At 40.8% G+C, this 21,684-nt stretch overlaps 1 protein-coding gene across 2 annotated transcripts in view; it reads right to left on the bottom strand.

Annotated features, from left to right (window-relative positions):
* The window catches only part of DCX (doublecortin), an 83,980-nt gene that overhangs the window by 14,098 nt on the left and 48,198 nt on the right, over nt 1-21,684 (bottom strand). Inside the window, exons 4-6 of one of the 2 annotated variants that reach the window (XM_009970564.2) lie at nt 14,024-14,126; nt 9,917-10,054; nt 492-586 (exon numbers count right to left, since the gene is read on the bottom strand). In XM_009970564.2, the coding sequence (XP_009968866.1) occupies nt 492-586; nt 9,917-10,054; nt 14,024-14,126 (336 nt within the window). The remainder of the gene's footprint in view (nt 1-491; nt 587-9,916; nt 10,055-14,023; nt 14,127-21,684) is intronic. The other variant, XM_032996029.1, reaches the window with a different exon arrangement.

The raw sequence follows: 21,684 nt of genomic DNA, 5'->3' as shown, positions 1-21,684 counted from the left end.
AAATGACTTGTTTCCTGTAAAACAGAGCATGGCCTTAAATAATTAAAAATAAAATCCTTGAGAGGCATCATTAAAGTGATGTCTTAGAGCTTCAGTAACATTTGCATTTCTTCTGCTGTTTAATGGACCAGATTTGCCAACACTTAAGGCTTTTCAAGAGAGGAGGGGTTATATAAGGATCATATCTATCAATAACTTGAGAACTTTTTAAAATAGTGATACAAACTCGGAGATAAGTTATTTCTTCTGATCCATATGGATGATCTCCAGCACAAATTAATAACTCCAGTGGAAGAAACAAGCCAATGATTTGTTGTTCACCATCTTGCCAGAGGCCAAAGTGACAACCCTTTTAGGTAACAGGCCAAATTCTCCACTGTTTCAACATAAGGAGATGTGCTTCCAGAGAATATGGCCATGACTTAAATGTCATACAAATCTGAGTAGATGAAGGAAGAAACAGATGTAGTAAGGTATAAGAAACATAATACCTTGTGCTTACGGAGGCTCCCTGGGCTGGTAGGTGTGGAGATCGGGGACTGCTTTGATTTGGGTGTAGACAGCTGACTGCTTGAGGTCCCATTTGCTGTCAGAAAACAAGACAGAAGCTAGTAATCAGAAAAGCAAGAGGAAGGTCTTCTTTCTCATTTGGGGAGATGGAAAGTATCCAAACATTTAACACAGAAATGCTATAGTTTATTCATGTCAGGCAGGAGAAAAAAACCAAGCAAACACCATGACTATTCACCCAATGTAAGGCTTTCAGCTGTTCCAGATAATAGACTGTAAGATACAGTGAAATACAAAATACATTGAAGGAGCAATATTTTACTCTACAAGTATTCACCAAATTGATCCAAGATATACATCACCAGAAAAACAGAAAGACAATTTCTATGTTCTCAAACAGTTTAATGCAATTGAAACCACATAGCATTTCAGGGCATGAGTGGAAACAAGACACCGCAGGTATACTGGATCCTACATAAGAAATGTTAGATGTCAGATATACACATTACAAATTAGACTAACAGCTGCCTGGAGTGCCCTGGATGTAGTTAGCTGTGGCTAGGATTAAATGGCCAAAAGAGCCCTTCTGAAGCCCTTGTGTAAGCAGAGGGTGGCATGTCCCTGTTCCCCTCCCTGGGGAGAGGCCAGAGTTGGCTCTGCTGTTCCTCCACTGCCTGCACCAGAGAAGTGAACGTGGTCCACTGTGGGAAGACCAGGAGAATCGCATCAAGAGACGATCCTCTTGCAAAGATCAAAATCTGACCTTTTCAATTGCTTTGTTTGTTCATGTTGCTTTGAATAAAACACACTTATTCTCCATTTTAAAAAATGTGATTCATTTAAACCAAATGGCTTATGGAAGGTTGTTTGTTGAAGCCTTCACAGACCTGGCTTTTAGTTAAAGTGAAGGGCCCCGAGTCTATGTCAGGGCAAGCTACTATGCGTTTATTGGACTAAAAAGGAAACAAAGTAAATACCATACTATACTGAAAAATAATGGGAAACAAAATGGAATAAGGATAAATTATTTTTTTCCTACCACTGATGTTCTTTGAAGGAAACTAATGTCTTTGATAATTGCCAGGTGTCACAATACCTATTTTATAAGGACATACTTACACATAAGTGAACTTGGTCATTCGTGGGTTGTGTATCAGCTCCAGGGATACACACCCTCTTGTTATCAGGGTTTGTAAACACACAGCTCCATCAGAACAAGCAGCATTACTTGAGGGAAGGAAATTCAAACTCATGCTGTCTGTGTCCAAGTATATTGTCTTTTCTGGCCTTTTCTTTTTGCAATCCAAGCAGCAGCAAGCTGGAGGCCCTATGAGCATTAAACTACATATCCCGACCAAGTCCATAGAAAGTGACATTTCCAAAACCTACTCCAGATGTTAACATACTCTGCACAAGCCACAAAACTAAACCCCCAATATTTTGATTGTCATTTCCTTAAAAGGCAGTAGTGTTGCCAGCCCTCCAAATAACCATACAAATCCCTACCCCTTTTAAAGAAAGCATGTTTAATTGTGTTGATGTTTCACCCAGAGAGAGAAAGACAAGCGTATAATGATCCAGGCTTGCCCTGCTCTCTGAGTGCACAGTATCTCTCTATACCCTTACTCTAACTGTAAAGGCACAGGAGGATGGATGATTTCAGCATATGTGACTTATGCTTTCAATTGTAATAGCTGAATATGTAAATCAGTTACTTAAAATTAAGTAGTTGAGTGTCTGGAGGAGACCTAAGAAGTGTATAAAGTATCATATAGTAAGAAGGTGTGCTAGTGTTGCATTTTTAAGAGCAAAACCAGCATAACTCAGGCCCAAAACAGCCTCATTCCTCTTCTCTGTTATCTTCTCGTGAGAAGGAAGGGGGCAGTTAAGGTTCGTAGTATCACTGGCCCAAACGTAGAGGTTATACGTGTGAATTCAAGTAAGTGTAAAGAAACATGTGCTCTAAGCCACAGGACAAAGGAGGAGCTGGTGGCATGTTAAAGCAGCTCCGACTCAACAGATTCATGGTGATGTGGGCCCTCCATCTTCATATCCATCATTTCTTTGCAGAAGGCACTGCTGGGAAGAGGAGGCTATTTGTCACAGATAGCATTTTTCCCATTACAAATGCTCCTCACTGAGGAAATAGGTATTTCTTAAAAGGTAGTAGAAATAATGATTTATAGATAATTGGGGAACAGAGTGACCCTTCACCTCCCCATTCCACTCACATCATTCTTTATTAGTGGGGGGAAAATCTAGTTATGGAAACCCAGAAACTGTTACACAGTGGTCCCTGTACTGCAACGTGCCACTCTTCACTTTGCTCCAGTTCTACAAAGTGACCTGCCCTCAAGATTGGTGGGAGAAACAGTAGAATTCACTAACTATATGCCATATAATGAAGGCAATTCAGAAAAAAATAAATTGGATATCTTTATTGTTTTTTTCACCAAGTGAGTTTAGGTTTTCTATTAAAGAAGATGTGGGGTACAGTAGTACTAATATAGTCTGTATTAGCTAGAATCCATCTCTAATTTCTAAAATGCCTCTTTCTTTATTTCCAGTTGTCACTGATCCTGAGGCAGGAAGTAATCCTTCCTAAGATGAAGAATGCCACATAACAACTCTACAAAGAGCCCAAAATTTCTTTCCACAAGCAGGAAGACTGGAAGAACAGCTAACAGTCGGGGTGCAGCAAATAGATGTAATTGCTTCAGGGAAGGACAAAATTCCCTAATACAATGACACTTTTAAGTGCTACAGCAGGGACGTTAATATTTTATGAGCACCAACGAAAAAACAGATGTGATATCCAAATCAGAAATCCAATGAGACAGATGTATATCATTACAAATACTCACAAAGAATTTTGCAGCAGGAGCAACAATTATGAAGCCCAGTTTAATTTTCTCTATGTCTGCTAATGAAGAATAGTGTTCATAACCAAACTTGCAGGCTTTTGAACTCAAATGCAAGAAAATAACAAGAGGCAAAGAGCAGATCCCAGGTGGTGTATAACACTGCTACTCCACTAAAATCTGCTGATGACTTATGGTAGCTACAGATCTCACATAACCTTGGCTATTAGAAACCATTCTTTAAAACCAGCTTTCATTTTAATTCATTTGTTTTTTTCCCACTGCGTTATTCTTGGTGTATTATGTCTTATTTATGTCATTGTATTTGCTTTGCAACCTCAATTTACCTTAAAGTCCCTTTGTGCATATGACACATCCTTTAATTGCATGCGCATATACACTACCTTTATTCATAGGATCCTTACCTCCTTCAGTGAACAAGACAATTTGTGTTTGGGAGATAAATCAGGCTTGTCCAGCAAATGAGAGGGAGGATGGAGAATATAGCATCATGTCATGTTTGAGATGGCTATGAGAGATTCAGGTAAACTGAATTCTTTGCCTGCTTCTCCCACAGATATTTTAGCCAAAATTGTCATATTCAATTGTTCCTTGAGGGTTGCTCAGGTTTGCTTGGGTGACTGGGACTCTGGATCTGAATGTCCAGCAATGATAAGCACTGAGACCTGTAAATGACCATCTTTTGAACTCACATTTCTATCAATGAACAGAACTGGAAAAAGCAGGGCCCAAGGTTCACAGTGGGTGCTCAAAATGTGTGGAGATCTCTCTTTTTCTATCAATTTGTAAAATAAGATTAATACTTCTTGCCCCATTGGGATTCCCCAGATTCTGCAGATGAGTTCCTAGTTTGAGGAGCAAACATGCTCGTACATCACAAGAGTGAAAGGACCATGAAATACATGGATAGTTCTGTCTCCAGGTCAGGGTTTGAAGCATCACCAAGAAAATAAAGAGAGGCAACAGCCAGAACAAGGACAGCATATAGCAAATAAAGAAATAGCAGCTTGTTTAGTGAGCACAAGTCATCCTGCCCTCCAGGACAGAGGAGCATGTGGGAAAAATAAAGACTCCATTGCAGTGTTCATTCAGGAGTGGAAGAATTCAGATTGCACAGGCATCCTTCACTGAGGCACCTCCTAACTTCCAAGCACTCAGCTCTGCGGTGTTGGCACCCTTTTCTCATCACGTTTTGTGAGGTTGATCTCTCCACCGGATGCAGACTGTGGATTGTCAGCTAGCAGAACGTAAGTAAGTGCAAGTGGGATAACAAGCTGCTCTATCTTGTGTGCAATCCAAAAGACATCTGCTGCCTTTTTAACACATTCATTTATAATGACCCTGGGGAGCTAGATCTGCAGTCAGGACAGACTGACGTTCTGTATCTGTTTTGCTAATTGCTGCTGCCTTGTGAATATGCTTTTGTCCCTCTATCCAAACTCTTCCATTAGAGGATTGAGACATTAAAGTCCTGCAGCAGTGCCTCAGAGTCTTGTTCATAGGCTCCCTGAGCCAAATCAAGGCAAAGCTGGGGAAAGACATTTTCAAATTTCAGCTCAGGTACCTGTGGCTCTGATCTGCAAAGGACTAAGATCATCTTGGTTTTCAAAATCATAAACTTTCCTATGACAGCACATGTATTTAGACAACTGAACTCTTGCTTGTTATGTGACTGTAAGATAAATTCATATTTTTATAACAAAGAAGTAATGCCAAATGGTATTGTTTTCTCCCATGTATTTCTCCCCTGAGATTTAGCTGTCTTTTGTTTGGTTTGACTTCATATTGGAGTGGTCTGTTAAAGAAATTCTGCCAAACTTCATGCTGACCCTACCCCATTTAAATCTCATGGACCATAGCAGCTGCACAGAGACTTATCTTCTTACACCCAGTTTTCCTCTGTCATGTTAGGAGAAGGATTTGGATGGTATACTGCAAGGCGTAGTTTAGTCTAGATTTTCTTGCTCTAAGCTGACTTCATAGAAAGAAAAATTGAGGCTAGAAATAACCAGCTTTGTAACTCCGTGTTAACCTCACCTTGCTGGAAGCAACACGTTAAGGGAGTTAGGTGGAGGACATAGATGAAAGACAGCATCACAGCTCCAGCACCAAAGAGATGGGAAACAAAAGGATATATTGGATGCCCAGTGGGAACTTCTGGCAAAGCAGTCAGGGCGTTCCCGTCAAACTGAACCAAGAGGTGAAAATGGCCCCATGGTGGAATGATCAGCACAGTGTCTGGAGGAATAGCTGGATCAAACCAGAAATACACTGGCATTGCTGAGAAGGTATATATTTATGGGTTGGGGGTTAACAAGGAAGAAAGGATTCCCCTTGGGAATATGAGGACTGTGGTGTGTTACCATCTGCTTATAGCAAGACATTTCATTCTTCATTCATTCATTTCATTTTCATTCATTCATTAATATAATTTTCATTCGTTGATTCATTTAAATGACTGTATGGTAAATAAAGAAATAAAAATACTGTGCCAAGAAAACAGTGTTTAACATGTTTTTGTGGATTAGCTACCTAATTTTCTGAATATCCTTGAAGCTGAAGGGCTCAGACTTCCTAGAGGGAATTGAGCTTTTCACAGTGAGGCCATGACACATCTAGGCAGGAGGCAAATTACCTCCGGCAGAAGATAGCAATTCAACCAGTGAACTCAAATCACTGCAGCTGGGAGCTGGCACTCTGTGTGGTTGCACTTCTGTGCATGGCCGTTTGTTCTGACATTTTTTAACAAAACACTTTGTTTAGGTGTTCTTTGTTGCTCCATGTTAATCCTTGCTATTTTAGAATGGGAGCTGACTACTTACTTAGGTGGTTCACTACCAGGACTGCTGTAACAAGACAGTCAAACAGTACATTACAGTTCACATCTAGCTCGTGACAGGAGCAATTAAATAGCTTAGAAGCTCCTTCTGTTTCAGTGCTAGATTTACAGACTTGCTACATATACTTCCTTCTGTATTCTGCTGTCATTCTGACTCAGAGGTGGCCCCAGAGACCACAGTGAGGAACAAAGCTTTGGGTGCCATCAGGGGAAACTGGACTCTAGCCAGCAGTCCACTCTTTTTGGCTCTCCCAGAAAGCTCATTAAACCTGGATCTGTATTTTTCACTGAGAAGTAGATCACTAAATCCATAGCCAAAACCGGAAGGAGCAAAGGATATCAAAGATGAGTAGAAATCACTGGGCACAGAAGACAGATCCCTACATAGAAAGCTTCCAGGCTGACAGATCAGCTCAGATGGGAATCTACAGAGTCTGTGATGATGGCTAAGACAGCATCAAGCCACGCAGCTGTGTTCATTCACCTGCATAACCTGACAGTTCACTGCGGCAGGACTGAATGCATGTGTGCAGGTTGCTGGAGCAGTCTCTGATCCACTGGAGTGTGGGTAGTGGCCTTGCTAGATTGTGGCTTGCCTTTGTTGGAAGATCTGGAGCACATGATGCAGTCACTCTGCTGCTGGAGATGTCTTTTGTCTCTGGCAATCTGTGAGATAATAGCTTTGGTTTTAGCAATATTATTCTCCCAATGCTTTCAGAATACACAAAAAGCCCCAAATAAAGAGCCTCAAAGCTCTTTCCTGTGCATGATTTCATGGGTACATTACAGAGCTGGGTACACAGATTGCTTATCACTGTCTTGGACGATCCATTGGGAAAGAAGGCATGAACAGCTTAAATAATGTACTCAAAGCCATGGAGTGAGTCAGAGGAGGAGACTGGAATAAAACACAAGTCTCCAGATACCCCAGCCTGTGTGGAGGATAGCTGCTGCTCGGGCACAAAGCATTTCCACAGCTTTGAATAAAAGTGTTTTATTTATGTTGACACATAAAGATCAGAAGCGTTCCTACAGTGAGTGGAAGGGAAAGTGGATGCAATGTTTGCACACTGTCAACGTTACATCCTCAGAATTAGCACTGCCAAGCTCTGCTGAAGCAGTTTTTTCTGTTCTCTCTGTGCTATAACAGTGACTTACCACTTTTGTCCACTATCTGCTGGCAGCATCGAAGCTCTTGCCAAGGACTGAGGCACAGTTGTGCATGCACAATCTGCTTTAAGCCTTAGCTGCTTTTGCGGGCAATGCATGTGGACCACTGTCCACATGTAAATCCACTGCATTCTCATTTTTGCTGCTGATAAATAATATACCATTTTCTCATATGTTTTAATGTGGAAATGGAATAATTAGGATGAGCAATGGAAGAAAATAACATCCTTTTCTGTAACTGTGGTGTGCTTGTAATGAGAAGGGTTCTGCCTTCTTTCACTCAAGCAGCATGGAGATTTATTTCAGAATCTGCATTTACATCAGTGCCCAGGTATGTCACAATGGCCTTAGAGATGTCGGAAAAAAACAATGCAGAATCCTACATGGAAAAAGAACTGAAGAGAACAGACTGAAGAAAACTTCGAATTCTGATACGACATCCAAAGCATAGTGAAAGACAGCAAAGGCAGAAGATACAAATGGGTGGGAGATCAAACACGTAGCAAAAATATTTAATATATTTGAAATAAAACTGCTTTTAAATCCTTTCACAAATGAAATGAGAATGATGAAAAACAGATGGGTCAGATCATCTTTTATTAATCAGGCTTTACTCAGCATTTCTTGCCTTTTTAATGTGTTATCTTCAAGATCCAGCTAAACCTGTTGATTGTTTATGTAAATATTGACTCTTAAGTAATGTCTAGACCTACTTTCTTTATTACAAATTCAAGGGACAAGAAGACAAAATAGTATTCTTGTTTTCTCTCTGTCCTGAGAAAAGAACTGTCTGATTACCTTTCCAGCAGTGAGAGTGTTCAGTCATTTTTTATTCTCATTAAGCAGGACACACTGCCATTTTTTTTTCTGTATTGACATCACAGGAAAGTACGAAAGACCCTTGTCTAGATAGATTAAAGAAACTTGATTTGTCCTTCATTGATGATCTTAACTCCAGGAGCTGGCTATTGTTCAGCACTTCTGGTTATTTTAATCTCCTTCTGAAAAGCTCTACTAACTGCATTCATTAAACTTCATCAGATGACTCACCATTTTGTTCCTGTGAGTCATTCAATCATCTAAAATCAGGAAGGCACTAGTTGCCATTTCACATTAGACTATATGTTCATGCAATAAAGTCTAGTTCTGGTGGTAATTAGCACCTGATGCTTATGGAGAAGGTTTAAATGCTGTTCCACAACTCATGCATGAGCTGACTCCCAGATCATTGAATGGGAGTTGTTGGTGTTTTTTTAAATCAACATATTTTCCATCATGTCTTCAAAGTACCTACACAACTTTACCATGCATTTGGGATTGTAAAAGCATTTTAGATTATAGCAAGCCTGAGTATAAGAACAGTCAACACTGGAATCTTGAAGGAAAACTCTATGAATGCAAAATCACCTTAAAGAGAAATAACATTTTCACAATCACAGAGTCTTGGCATGTGCCAAACAACTTCACATTGTCGCTTTAAGTAGCTGAAGTACATAAAGAGACCATAAACAAATTAACTGCTTCCCAGGGAAAATCTTTCTGTATACTGTCAGGAGAATTTTACATGCAATGATCCAGTATCTACTGATGGTCAAGTGTTGTGTGGTGTTCACATGCAATATGCAATGTGTTACCGTGAAGGTGAAAAGCAGTTTCTGTTTTTTATCATCTGTGTTAATACTGTGGGTCACTAGAATTTAACCCCTGAAGTTCTCCTGCAGGCCTGAAGTGCTTATTTGGTGATTTGGCCATTTTAGTGAAAGGCCATGTCTGGCTCTCTTTTGGAAATAAAAGCGGCAGACAGATGACACACCTAGAGATCCATCTTCTCCATCATGAATCTAAAAAACTCTCTATTACTCTAAAAACTATCAATTACCAGAAGTGTGATATTCAACCCAGCCTTTCATTTATACGCTCTGCAGCTCTGCAGGTTTGCTACACCACCAATCCAGTTGCTGCTGAAGAAGGAGGAAGGCAATTTAAATGGTGCAAGCTGCTGCAGCAAATTAGGATTCCCGTTTTCTTTCTCTTCTATTACTGAATGAATGTCTCAATATCACATCAATAAACCCATCACCAGTTCTCCAATTGCAAGGTCACTGGTATTCTTTAAATAATGATTAGAAGGAAAAACATCTGACCTGTACAATAATTAACATTTGCATTGCACAGGAGGTTATTCTAAATCACTCTGTATCTATAGGGAACATATGGGAGCACTCTGGGCCTTGATTTCCTGCATGTGAAATGGAAACTTCTTTTAAAATTTTGTTAGGACAGGAGGCTGTGAGGCTGTGGGTGGTATGACCTAAAGCCACAGTTGCACTTAACTGACCAGAGAATTCCTCTCCCATATTTATTAAATCCCCACGTACACTAGTACCAGCATCTTGTTTTTTAAAAATGCCGAAATTTCATGTGTAAACATCCAAGGTAAGTGTATCCAAAGACACACAATATGTTTTTCCCTTGAGCATTGTTAGTATTCAGACACCAGAAAACAATCACTCACCATCTTGATGGTTACCTGAATCGGCTGGAGACTTGCTCCGGCGCATGGGGGCTGGACTCTTTGCTGAGCTCTTCTGAGGGGTGGGAGATGACTTACTGCCCGTGGCAGTCGCGGGGCTCCCTTTCATCACCCGGCACTCTAAGGAAACAGACAGCATCCATGGTTATGTCCCTGCCTACTCGCTGCCTATGGACACCAGGTAAGAAATGCCCACGGGCAGCTTAGTGCTTTGTCTCCAAAGAGCTGTTGAAAACATCAATGACAAGGGAAAAGATGATATCTCTACATTTTCTCCAGAGCAGAAAGGAGACAACTCAGGGGGAGGGCAAAAAGAAGAGCAGCTTTGCTCTTCTAGAGGAGGTGCTGAGACAATGTATGACAAGATCAGGCTGGCTCCCTAGCAGGGCCCATCTGCTATCAAAGATTTTCTGCCCTTCCCCTTGCCTTCATTCTCACCACCGAATGAACACAATGAAAGTGGTCAATACTGACTAAGGGAAGAATCAGTCCAAAAAAAACAGTTAATTTGCTGTAATCCTTCCATGAAGACCCAGTAGTAGGAATGACGAGTGCAATTTATTCAGGTGCAGAAAGCCAGCATGGCATGATGCAAAGGTCTCTAAGTGGCAGATGGGATATCTGCCCCAAGAGGCTTTCACCCAGCTTGAATCAACTTCTTCTCTGGTTTCAACAAGCTGCAACTTTTCAGATGCAGAAAGCAAAGAAGACAAAACGGTTTTACAAAACATGTCTTCTCTCCTGGCCACTCATCCCTCTCAGAAAGGTTTGTATAAACAAGTCTGGTAGATTTATGTACTTAAAGACATGAGCAGATGAGAACCCCAACTGTGTTTTCTTAAAAAATATATAGGCCAGAAAAAGTGGAAAATCTAAACATGATCTACAATGTCCTGCAGAAGGAAACTGAAATGCTAACAAACCTCTGTGTGTCCAGGACTTCAGGCATGCCAGTTCTTCAAAACCAGGGTTTATTTACACTGAGAGCTAACAGAAAAAGCAGTTTCCACCCCTCAAGTTATTAACTTAACCCAGTTAAAGAAGAAAGCAATAAAAAGGGGATTTCCTTTTAGTCAAATGCTAACTGGTCTCACCTCATCTCCGACAACAGATCATCCTCACCAAGATGTGAAAAACAGGTCTTTTTTACAGCTGTGAATTAGATGTTCCACTTACAGGTTTTTATGGAAAAGTTCAGCTCAGCATGCATGGGCTGGACTGAGGACGCCCTCGACTGGATTCCCTAATGGGAATCAACTAAGGCAGCCCATAGCAGGTAAAGAATTGGTCAACTGAAAACAAGTTGTCTGACCTAAATATATGTGTTATTTATATACATATATATATATCAGTATATCTATGAAAATGTAACTGCCTTAAACGTTTCCCCCAGTTTTCCTCATTCTCAGACAGTCAAGAGTCAGTCTTTTCTGCCAGTTGGTTTGCGAGAGTTTGCTGTTGGGTCATGGAGTACAAGAATATGAAGAGAGGATGCCCTGTGCTCCAGGGATACTGCATGGTGATAATTAAACCTACAGTGAGTTTATTCTCTCTCTTGATAAATGGATTTTGGGTACTGTAAATCAGGGATAGAAAAAGTTGTGTATTTTTTTTGTTCAAGGTACTTGACTTCTCACAGATGATGCCATAGAAAGGCTTGTAGGACTCCAGCATGGATAAGAGCCCCAATTTTTATACACGAAGAGCAGTAATGATTTGGGGGGGAGGTGTGGATGGTAGACTATCCCTTCTTGATACTAAAGAATATAGTGTTTGATGAGACACTGTGAAACATCCACTAAGGAGAGTATGCAAATAACCTCTCCTGGTCTTAACCAGCCAAGCCAAAACATGGGGAAAAATTATTTTCAGTCACTGTGGAAATAATATTTTTCAAGTCTCTTACATATAGCTGTTTTAACAAAAACAGTGCAACATTTTGATCTTAAAACATGATTCATTTGCCCAGCCAGAGGCACCAAATGCTAGAGTACAGCCTCCCGGGAGCAGAGTGGGTGTCCTGGTGCCCCTGGGTGATATCTGTCAATCATATATCACGGGGATATCTCAGAAACCAAGGGGGTCTCAAAGGGTGTCAGACATCTATGTTTAGTCACCTGAATTACCCCCCAAAAAAAATAAACCCAAAAAAGTAAAAATACTTTATGTTGCGTCTTTTCAAGAGTTTTCAAATTTATTTTCTTCCTAGGGGAGTAATTCCTTGAAAAGAAACTCAGCTTTGCATTTTCCAGCACGGAAAGGCTGACTCTGAGGAACTCCTCCAGCTCAGCCGTTGGCAAGTGTCAGTACACCAAAAGCAATCACTGAGCATTTGCACATCTTGAAACAAGGTTCTAAAGGTAGAAACCTGACTGTGCTGAAGTTGGTGTAAACAGGCCCCTAGACATCCCAGGAGGCCTGACATTGCCATGGGCTGATGCTGAAATCTGGGGTACGAATGAGACAGAGCAACGTCATCTGGAAGGTGCTCAGCAGCAGGGATTATAGGGTGGAAGCTGTGGTGGGCAGTCGGGAGGAAAAAGATGACACAATCCTCTCTTATGCTATTTCTCATTTTGTTTCCTGATGTCCTGCCAGACCGAACATAATAACCAGCAATCCAAGTGCATGTCATCCAAACAGGCAAGAAAAAGTACCCCATGACAGAGGAGATTTTAATAAGTGACATTCATCTGCAAGATCTCAGGACTTACAGTTCTCCTTGCAGCATCTGACTCATAACAAGGAAGGATGACGGGTGTATAATGGGAAAATGCTGCAGGCTAATAGCTCCTCATCTGCTTTGTGAGAGGTGCAGGGCACCCCTACTCCCCTGAAAATTACTCAGTGCCTTCCCAACAGCAGACTTGACTTATTTTTGTGAGAGAAATCCAAGCTGGAAAAATCAGTAGTAATCAGGAGTGTAGGCAGAGAGCTGGGCTTCCCATTAAGTGTTCTGCTAGGATTGCATCCAAACTGTTTTACAGTGTGGAACTCCCTGTGGAGCTGACTCAACTGCTGAGTGTTAAAAAAAATATGAAGCTCAGGTTACAGATTGCTTCCCCAGCCTGACATAGGCTTTATTTTCTGCCTGCGAAGTTTCCCCTGAACCTTGGAAACTTTCTTTGAATTACCCAAGACCATCAAATGGGTTCATCTGGAGTACACAGGTCAGAAGTAGCAGCATCAAATAAAATCAGGCTTGTAAAGGAGTCATAAAAATACAGTGTTTGAAGATTAGAGGCTGCTTGACTTCTGGTATACAGCAAAAGTCCTCTTTGGTCTTCAATGACAAGCCAGTTTGTAGCATGTAAGACATAACAGGGCTCGTGTTCCTTGTACAGGATACTTAGAGCTTTGGGAAATGAGCCTGAATGTTTGGAGGCCACATTTTCTTCTAGTATAAATGGTCAAAGTTACATTAATTTACTCTTGCTGCACTCATTGCCACCAGCAGACAGCCTGTGCTCTTGGTGTATATAGTTGCTAGGTGGGGTAAGTGGTAACTCCTACAAGCAAGCTCTGTGTATTCTGCGAAATCAAAGATTTCATGGCTTAATTGATCATAGACACTCACATTGTTACAGATCTGTTCTTGCAGTTGTAACAGGGACAAATAAAATGGCTCTGTCCCAGTCCCATCCCTAAAAAGGGAATTATTGGTCTGCTGTTTGAATCAGCAGGAGAAAGCAGTGGAGAGAGTGATTTTTCTTTTAACTGTTCTTCTTCCCATTTTTTAATATTCACATGTGTACGTAAGGACAAGAGTCCTTCTACTGTTTAGTTCTCAATAAAAATGTATCTATCTGACAGCAACTGGATAAATTTGAAAGAATATACACTACCAGATTTTATAGTAAATGTAAAATGGTGTAGGAGTCCCAACTATTCTGAATTGGGCTACCTCAGTCAATATCTGCCCAATTATAATATCCACTGACTACACAAATATCACAAAAGGATGTCAAATTCCATGTATTAGGTCTTTAAAAACATAGCAAAAGCATGCAGCATTATTATCTAATAGAAGCAACTGAATGGAAATCAAATAAAAACACAGACTGGAGAGCAGTGTGTGTTTGATGTTACCGCTTTCATCCAGAGAGAAGTCATCCTGTGCATAGCGGAATTTTTCTGGACCACAGGCGATAAACACATCATCATCCCCAAAGAAATCGTGGAGACAGGTCACCTACAGAGAGAGCAAAGTAATTCATTTTATTTTTAATTGGCAACTTTATGATGTGGCTTAGTTTTAATTTAAACAGGAGGGAGCTGCCTCTCCGCTGTTCCCCCTGTCCCATACTAATTTGGTCCTACTTCCCGTACGGCTGGTGCACAACACACAACTTCTCTCAGCAAGTCAAGCATGAAAGTGTAATTTAAAAAGGAGGGGAAAAAAAACCCCAGCTACCTTGCAAATTCTATGAGGTATGGCATTTACAATCCATTCAGGAGCTGACAGAATACATTAGTCACCCTAATGAATGACACATTGCATTCCTGAGCTACTTCTAACATAAGAAGCAGGGGTGCCCCTCATGCCATGTTGGCAGGCAAGGCTGTGGCACCACTGCCCGGGCTGATGAGTATCTTAGTACCAACAGAGCCTGCAAAGTCAAAGAACCACTAATCATACAATGATAGAATCATAGAATGGTTTGGGAAGGGATCTTAAACCCCACCCAGTGGCACCCTCTGCCCCGGGCAGGGCCCCCTTCCCCCAGCCCAGGGTGCTCCCAGCCCCGTCCAACCTGGCCTTGAACCCTTCCAGGGAGGGGGCAGCCACAGCTGCTCTGGGCACCCTGGGCCAGCGCCTCGCCACCCTCAACAGGAAAGAATTTCTGCCTTACATTTAATCTAAATCTGCCCTCTGTCAGTTTAAAACTATCATCCCTCATCCTATCCCTGCCCCCCTAACCCAGAGTCCCTCCCCACCTTCCCTGTGCCCCCGTTAAGCCCTGGGAGGCCGCTCGAAGGTCTCCCCGGAGCCTTCTCTTCTCCAGGCTGAACCCCTCCAACTCTCTCAGCCCGGCCTCCCAGGGGAGCTGCTCCAGCCCCCCCAGCATCTTCGTGGCCTCCTCTGGCCCCACTCGAGCAGCTCCGTGCCCTGCTGCTGTTGGGGGCCCCCGAGCTGAACGCAGGTGGCCTCTCTCTAAGAAGGTGAGTTGCTGCTGGGCACAGCACAGGTGCAGAAACGTGCAACATTGTGGAACATCTCCAGCATCAGCCAGCCTGGTGCAGCCCATCAGCCACACATCTGAGCACCCAGGTAAGTACAAGGTAAATGTGTTTTTTTTTTTTTAAGTTCTGTTTTTTCAGGAGACCATTTCAAATGACTGCAAGTTTAGCGCTGATGTTTATAATGGAGGTGTCAGGCTGACAGCTGATGCCCAGTCTTTTGGCATGTCTGGGCACTGGGGTCGTTACAGAGGGCGGATGCATTGCAAGGGACTGGAGGGAGCACTGGAGAGAATTGTGGGGAAACTTACTGTAGACAGAGCTGAATTTCCATATCTACTGATCTCTTTGAGCTGGACTGTGAAAAGTTAATTTCAAGCTCTAATAAATCAACTATAAAGAAGGCTTTCTGATATCTTAATAAGGCTTGGTATTTCACACTAGTTAATATAATGTATAATTAAAACACTGCCTAAGATTGCCAGCTCTGGTTAAAATGCCAAACTTTTGTGAAAAGCTTGCTTTTCATATCAGCATGACTTTCAAAATGGTGCAAGCTGAAATCTGTTATGGCTTTGATCAAAAGTAGAATTTTCTTTGCAAACTTTAGTGAATTCCAATTTCTGTTTGCCTAAAATTAGGTTGAAAATAGTTAGCTATGTTACCTATAGGAAATTCTCCCACAGAAAGATGACATTTCAAACCAGCACTTGGTATTACAGTCCTCCCCCTGAGGATGAGTGGCACTGATTCATTTGCAAATAATTGTGTTTGGTTCAATACCCAAGTTCCCATTTGAATGCTAAGTACTATACCTATGCCATGGAAAAGACTCATGGATTGCTTAGTTCACCCTTCAGTACAGAAACCACTGTGCAATTAAACACAGTGCAAAGCTAGATCACAGCAGAAGGGCTCAAAGATTTTCTGCCCTTTTAGATGAAATCAGAAAGAACCCACAGGTGCTTTTATTGTCTCCAGATCATAATCGTATATTTTGTCCTTGAACTCCCAACAGCCACCACAAGCAAAAAGAGTCCAGGCAACCAAGAAAGCCTTCAGATTAGGGGTCCAAACCCAATGGAAAACTACCAGCACACACAAGGATAGAGACCTGATTATGTGCCAAGCAGAGATACTTGCAATTCACTTTGCTGCATCCTTGTCCTTTCAGATAGTACATTATTATGTATATTTTATAATTATGAACAGCTGGCTGGATGAGTACTGGAGGCTGGTAAAGAAATTAGATCATCTACTTGTTGAGCTCCTAATATTCAGGAAATAATAACTCCTGTATTTGTTTTATTTGTTCCCTTTTGTTTCCTGCTGTAAATGCCACTATTAAGAACTCACCACAACATGGTAGAAAAGACAGACAAAAAACAACCCCACTTTCACTGAATAGTGCAAAACATTGCAAAATTCAGAAAATAACAGGTGTCATACAGTATGCAGTTTTAGCTATGTTGCTTATGTTCACCCTGTGTGTGGTATTTTCTATTTACCTTTTGTTTATTAAATTTAAATCCTTGATCATTACTGTATGTCCCTGAAACATGCCCCATATGTGTTGCTGTCTACATAAAGGAGTAAACTTTGTGAAAACATGTGACTTCCGTGCTGGATCTTACAGCACCAGAGTCAGCTTGCCTAAGTGCTGCATAGAAAAAGAAAACCACCAGGAGAAAGCCCTAAATATGCTCATCCCTGAAGGACAAGGAGCTGAAGAGGACACGAGCCAGGAAGTGGGACTGTGGGCTGCTCTGCTGGCATAGCTGGTTCGAGACTTTATTAGCCACTATGGAACATTTCAGGGTTGTTCTTGACAAGCAAGGCCAAATCTCTACTCTGCATTAAAATTATAGGGGGTTTCAGTGACTCCAGAATAACCTTATAAGTCTTATCTCTATTCCTCAAAAGTCTTTTTTATCATGTTTTCTCAGTAAAAAAATAAAAGTCTCCCCCCCAAGCAGTCCGGACTGTTTTAAAAGTGTATGTCCTGCTTTTCCTTACTCTAATCTACTATTCTAATTACGGCCAATAATGAGTCTGGAACACCATGAAAACCCTGAAAGTTCACATCAACAAAAATTTACCCCAGCTGACAATTTGAAAATCATTGCTTTTAAATGCTGCGTTTTGCTCTTAGCTATAAATGTATTAAAGCACAAGACAAAACCTGATAGTAGCCTCCTAGTGCAAGGACCTCTGCTGCTACCTGAAAACAGTGATTTTGTTGGTGACTGTTATCATGCACCCTTAGCAATGATACCAGAAACCATCAAATTAGTAAGATTTTGTCTTTTTCCATTTTTAAGTCTACAAGCTTTTTTATTTACAACAAAAATTAAACTTGTGTATATAATTACAGTAGACAGGATAAATAGCATTGATTTCCAAGATATATGTATGTGCCTTTGTTTAAAGAAGGATAATATTTAATTTGAAATTCAGGATTAAAAAGACAATATTGATTTAAAAAGGATCATACTGCATGAAATGTTTTCTCTCCAATTCCTGTAGTTTAAGCAATTCCAATGAAGGAAATTAAATCTTCACACTTCAGTTGATAAGGTACACATTTACTTCTCACAAAATTATAATTTCTAGTAGATTTGATGGTAACATTTTTTGTTGTGTCGAGGTTTGATTTTTTTGTTTTTGTTTTTATTTTAAATTATGTTATGGAAGAAACAGAAGTTGGTAGAGATTAACAGAGATTTTAGGGAGTACAAAACTGTTTGCAATTCCTTAGGTTTTCATTAAGTGTGGTTTCTTTTCTCGGTGAATTAAATCCTTCTCTGTTTATATTAGAAAAACTACCCCTGAGAGGACAATACAGCTAGGATTTCCAAGAGGGGATTTCTGCAGTGACAGTCCATTAGTGTCTGCTGCAGCAATTTTAATTGCAGAAAGGAAAGATACAGCCTTCTGAGAGATGCTTAGCCTTCTTGTTCATTTTAATACAGTAGCTGTATAACTAAGCATTTTTCAGGATTTTGACAAAATGGAGCTTGCCTCAAGAATCTCTCTGAATGTGAGCTCACAGTTTGCTGAAATATCTGTGATACTACAGATATTCTGAGCGCATCTGGAAAATGGGCAGTAAATATGCAGGATATATACCTGCCCAGCTGTGAATAACTGGCTATTTCTACCATCCTCCAGGAGGCAGCAGCAGTATTTAAAAATTGCAATTCATTAACAAATAAAATAATTTAAAAGAATTAGAAATCAAAAGCCTGAAGGCTTAAGCTTTAGTCTGAATCACCTACCAGTGCAGAACCCTCTGTGCTTTAAAAGGGTGTTATGATTGACCAGCTCCTTTTGTTCCCTTTCACAATCTGCAGAATGACAGAGTTTGCTGTGTCTGCGTGGCTAACGGGCTGCCCTCACTGTCACTCTCTACAGCGACACGTATGAACATGAACACTGTCACAGTAGTGACAGCCTCCAGCCACATTTCGGTTGCTTTTGCTGCTGGATTGAGCTCTGCAGATCCTGTGGCTGCCACTTTAGCAGGAGGCCTCCGGTAGCCTGGACTGGCCATCACTGTTTGCCAAGAAGATGGCAGAGCACGTCTCTGAAGAGGAACACATCACCAGGAGGGTTAACTGAACACTCTTTTTCACCTTTCTGAGAAATGTCTTTATCAGAGGTTCCTATTTTTAGCTGATGGAGCCAGCTGAAGCTGAATGATAAATGATCAGACACTGTAGCTGGTGATTATTCAGAACAGTGATTTATGTACATAGTCCTGCTTCCAGATTTTCCATCTCTTCCTTATGTCATGGAATGAGGAAGGACCTCTGCCTAAATGGCCAGCAGAGGTCTGGCAAAGGAGATTTGGAATAATACCACCACAGGTTTGACCTGGGGTTCTGAATATTAACGCATCTTGGAGACTATCATCTTTAACCAACTGCTTGACTCTGAGCAACTCTTCGGATAAGTGAGGGCAGTGCAAGGCTTCTTCCTCTGCTCCTCTCTCCCTTAGTCATAATGACTTTGTTAACAGTTCTTTCTATAATATCCCTCCTATTTAAGACAGCAGAACAGAAAGTTCATCACATTTCTTCAGCTTGTAGGTTTCCAGAATTCAGAACAGGGGAAAAATTGTCTTCAGAAACAGCTTCCTTTAAGCCTCAAAAGACCATAGAAGACAATTTGCATGCCATACACACCTAAAGCATATCAAGAGCAGAACTGAATCAAGACATACTCTTATTTTCTATGTTGCTTTGATAAATGTTATAAAATTGAACTCACCCAACCATCTGTTAGCTAAAGACAATTAACGTATTTTCGATGCCTGCTCATGGCCTTTCTCTTTCAGCACTAGATGCTAGAAGAGCTAAGGAAGTCTGATTAGCAGCTAGAAAGGCACTGAGAGTTAACTGCGCTGAGAATGTAACTAAAATCTGTTTAAAATGTGTTTTAATTCAAACCAGAAATCTGATGGACTTATTTATACCCCAACACCTGTACCCCAAGTCAAATTGGCAGCGGTACATTTATTTCAGGTCTGAGAAACTAAAGTTGTAAATCACAAAGGCAACTTTGCTTAACAATTAATCAGTTGGGCGTTTGCAATCAATAAAGCATGGTACAGAAACCAAACACATACAGACTTGTCCACAGGAAGATTCAGTAAGGTCATGTCATGTGCCAGAGTGAATATAGGGAATTAATGAACGTGCAGAGCAGACTTTAAATGAAGTGCTTTCTCTTTTCTGACAAGCTCTTCACCATATGTCCAGAAAGAAGATTTCAGAAGACTTAAGGGGTTAAGAGGATATGATGGAAAGTAAAGATGTTGATATTGGAATGCACAGCACTTAATACATTTTTTTTAACAGTCTGAAGACTGCAAGCCCAAAGCAGACACTGAATTGATTTACATTTTATTAGATTCTGGTTTCCTGCATTTAAAAAGAAGAGATGTTTGGATTCAATTATTTCTTTAAAGTATGCGCACACCCACTCAATAGATTCCACATTTGCATTCACAGGAAGAGAATAACTTTTATGAAAAAAATACTGCTTAAAATGGATAAGCAGGAGAAAGATGAGCAGAAAAAGCATGGATGTTGACATTCAAAAATGGATCAGGAGTACTCCTGCATGCCCAGCCCATGCCATGGAAGTATGTGCAATTATACTTTGGGGAGCCCCTCTCTGAGCTACTCATCAGTAAGGGAAGAGACCTCTGTCATCTGCTCTTCCATCTTTGTTCTCCTGTGCCACCAAACATCCATGGGGAAACCTGGCAAGACCAGTGTTGTGCTGTCCCCTCACTACCAAGTTTGCAGTGAGCCATCATGAACGGTAGGAAAAATTGTCTTTACCATCTAGGTTTCAGGGCCCATAATTTGACCTCTCAACAGAAACATGCAGTGAGATTTCCATTCTTTAAAACATTATTCAGAGGTCTCAGCTTTTTCTTGTATTCATGGAGAGCCATGGCTTACATTTAAGCCTACATAATTTGATTTAAACAATCAAATTTTACTTTTCTGTAGACATTTTTTTCTTCCTTTCTCACTTTCAGAAAATTCTGGGCAAGTCAGTTGATGAAGGGTTTTCTTTGATGCAAGAGGGAATTTTTTGCACCTTTTTATTGGTGAAAAATGCAGATCTTCTTAACTAGCCTGTATAACAGCAATAGGTTGATGATGAGTGCTTTATGTCTACCGGAACTATTTTGTTATAATGCAACTAAACCAGAGTAGGGACACCAACTTCTGACCAATATATATTATTTCTATAATAAGCATTTTTGATGCTGATTTAAGTGGAATAAGAAATATTCATGCATGCATGTGCACAGCAGCTTGTAAGACTTTATGCATGAAGAAACACTGCTTTCAGAAAGGCTGCAGCACGAGATGCCTGTTTATTTGAGTATTGGAAATGGATAAGTTTGAAATAGAATAGAATAAAAAGCAAAGGAGAGGAAGGTCAATAGCCAAGCTACACAGTAGGAATGTTAAAGCTGAATTTAATGTAGCTGGTGAATTAGCAGTGCTTCCAAACTGTGAGAAATCCAATTAGCCTCTGGAAGAAAGGTTAGTTGTTATCCCCATTCCCTATACATATGGATGGGACTATGAAACAGATATTCAGGCTGTTGCTTCTTTTTACCTAGAAGAAAGGCTTGCTTTTGCATTCATGAGGGTATTGGGCTGAGGATAAATGTGCTGTGCAGTTTGGAGCATAAGGAACACAGCCATCAACACCAATATCTAAAAGATTACCTTTTCTCCAGTCATAAAACCATAAAACCAGAAGTTCTAGGTGACAGATTAAGCCTATAAAAGGAAAGATTTCCAGCACAAATTGCCCCAAAACAGATAGCGCTTAAGAATTCAGAGAACTGTCAAACCTTTCTTCCTAATCATCCCCTGTTGTCACTCTTGAGAGGAAAGAGCAGTTCTGGACTACAAAAGAGCATCGGAGACTTTGGAAGTAGCATGACTATGCAGCCAAGGTGAAGCTACGTTACTTGAAATGGGAGTCTGGAAAATAGAGGCACAGGGAGCCTATCAACCTACTCAAGGTCAGGC

Source organism: Tyto alba, unplaced genomic scaffold (assembly GCF_018691265.1).
Source record: "Tyto alba isolate M040663 unplaced genomic scaffold, T.alba_DEE_v4.0 Super-Scaffold_5, whole genome shotgun sequence".
Classification (NCBI taxonomy): Eukaryota; Metazoa; Chordata; class Aves; order Strigiformes; family Tytonidae; genus Tyto; species Tyto alba.
The sequence above is the reverse complement of the archived record's forward strand: the minus strand, read 5'-3'. Positions and strand labels throughout refer to the sequence as shown.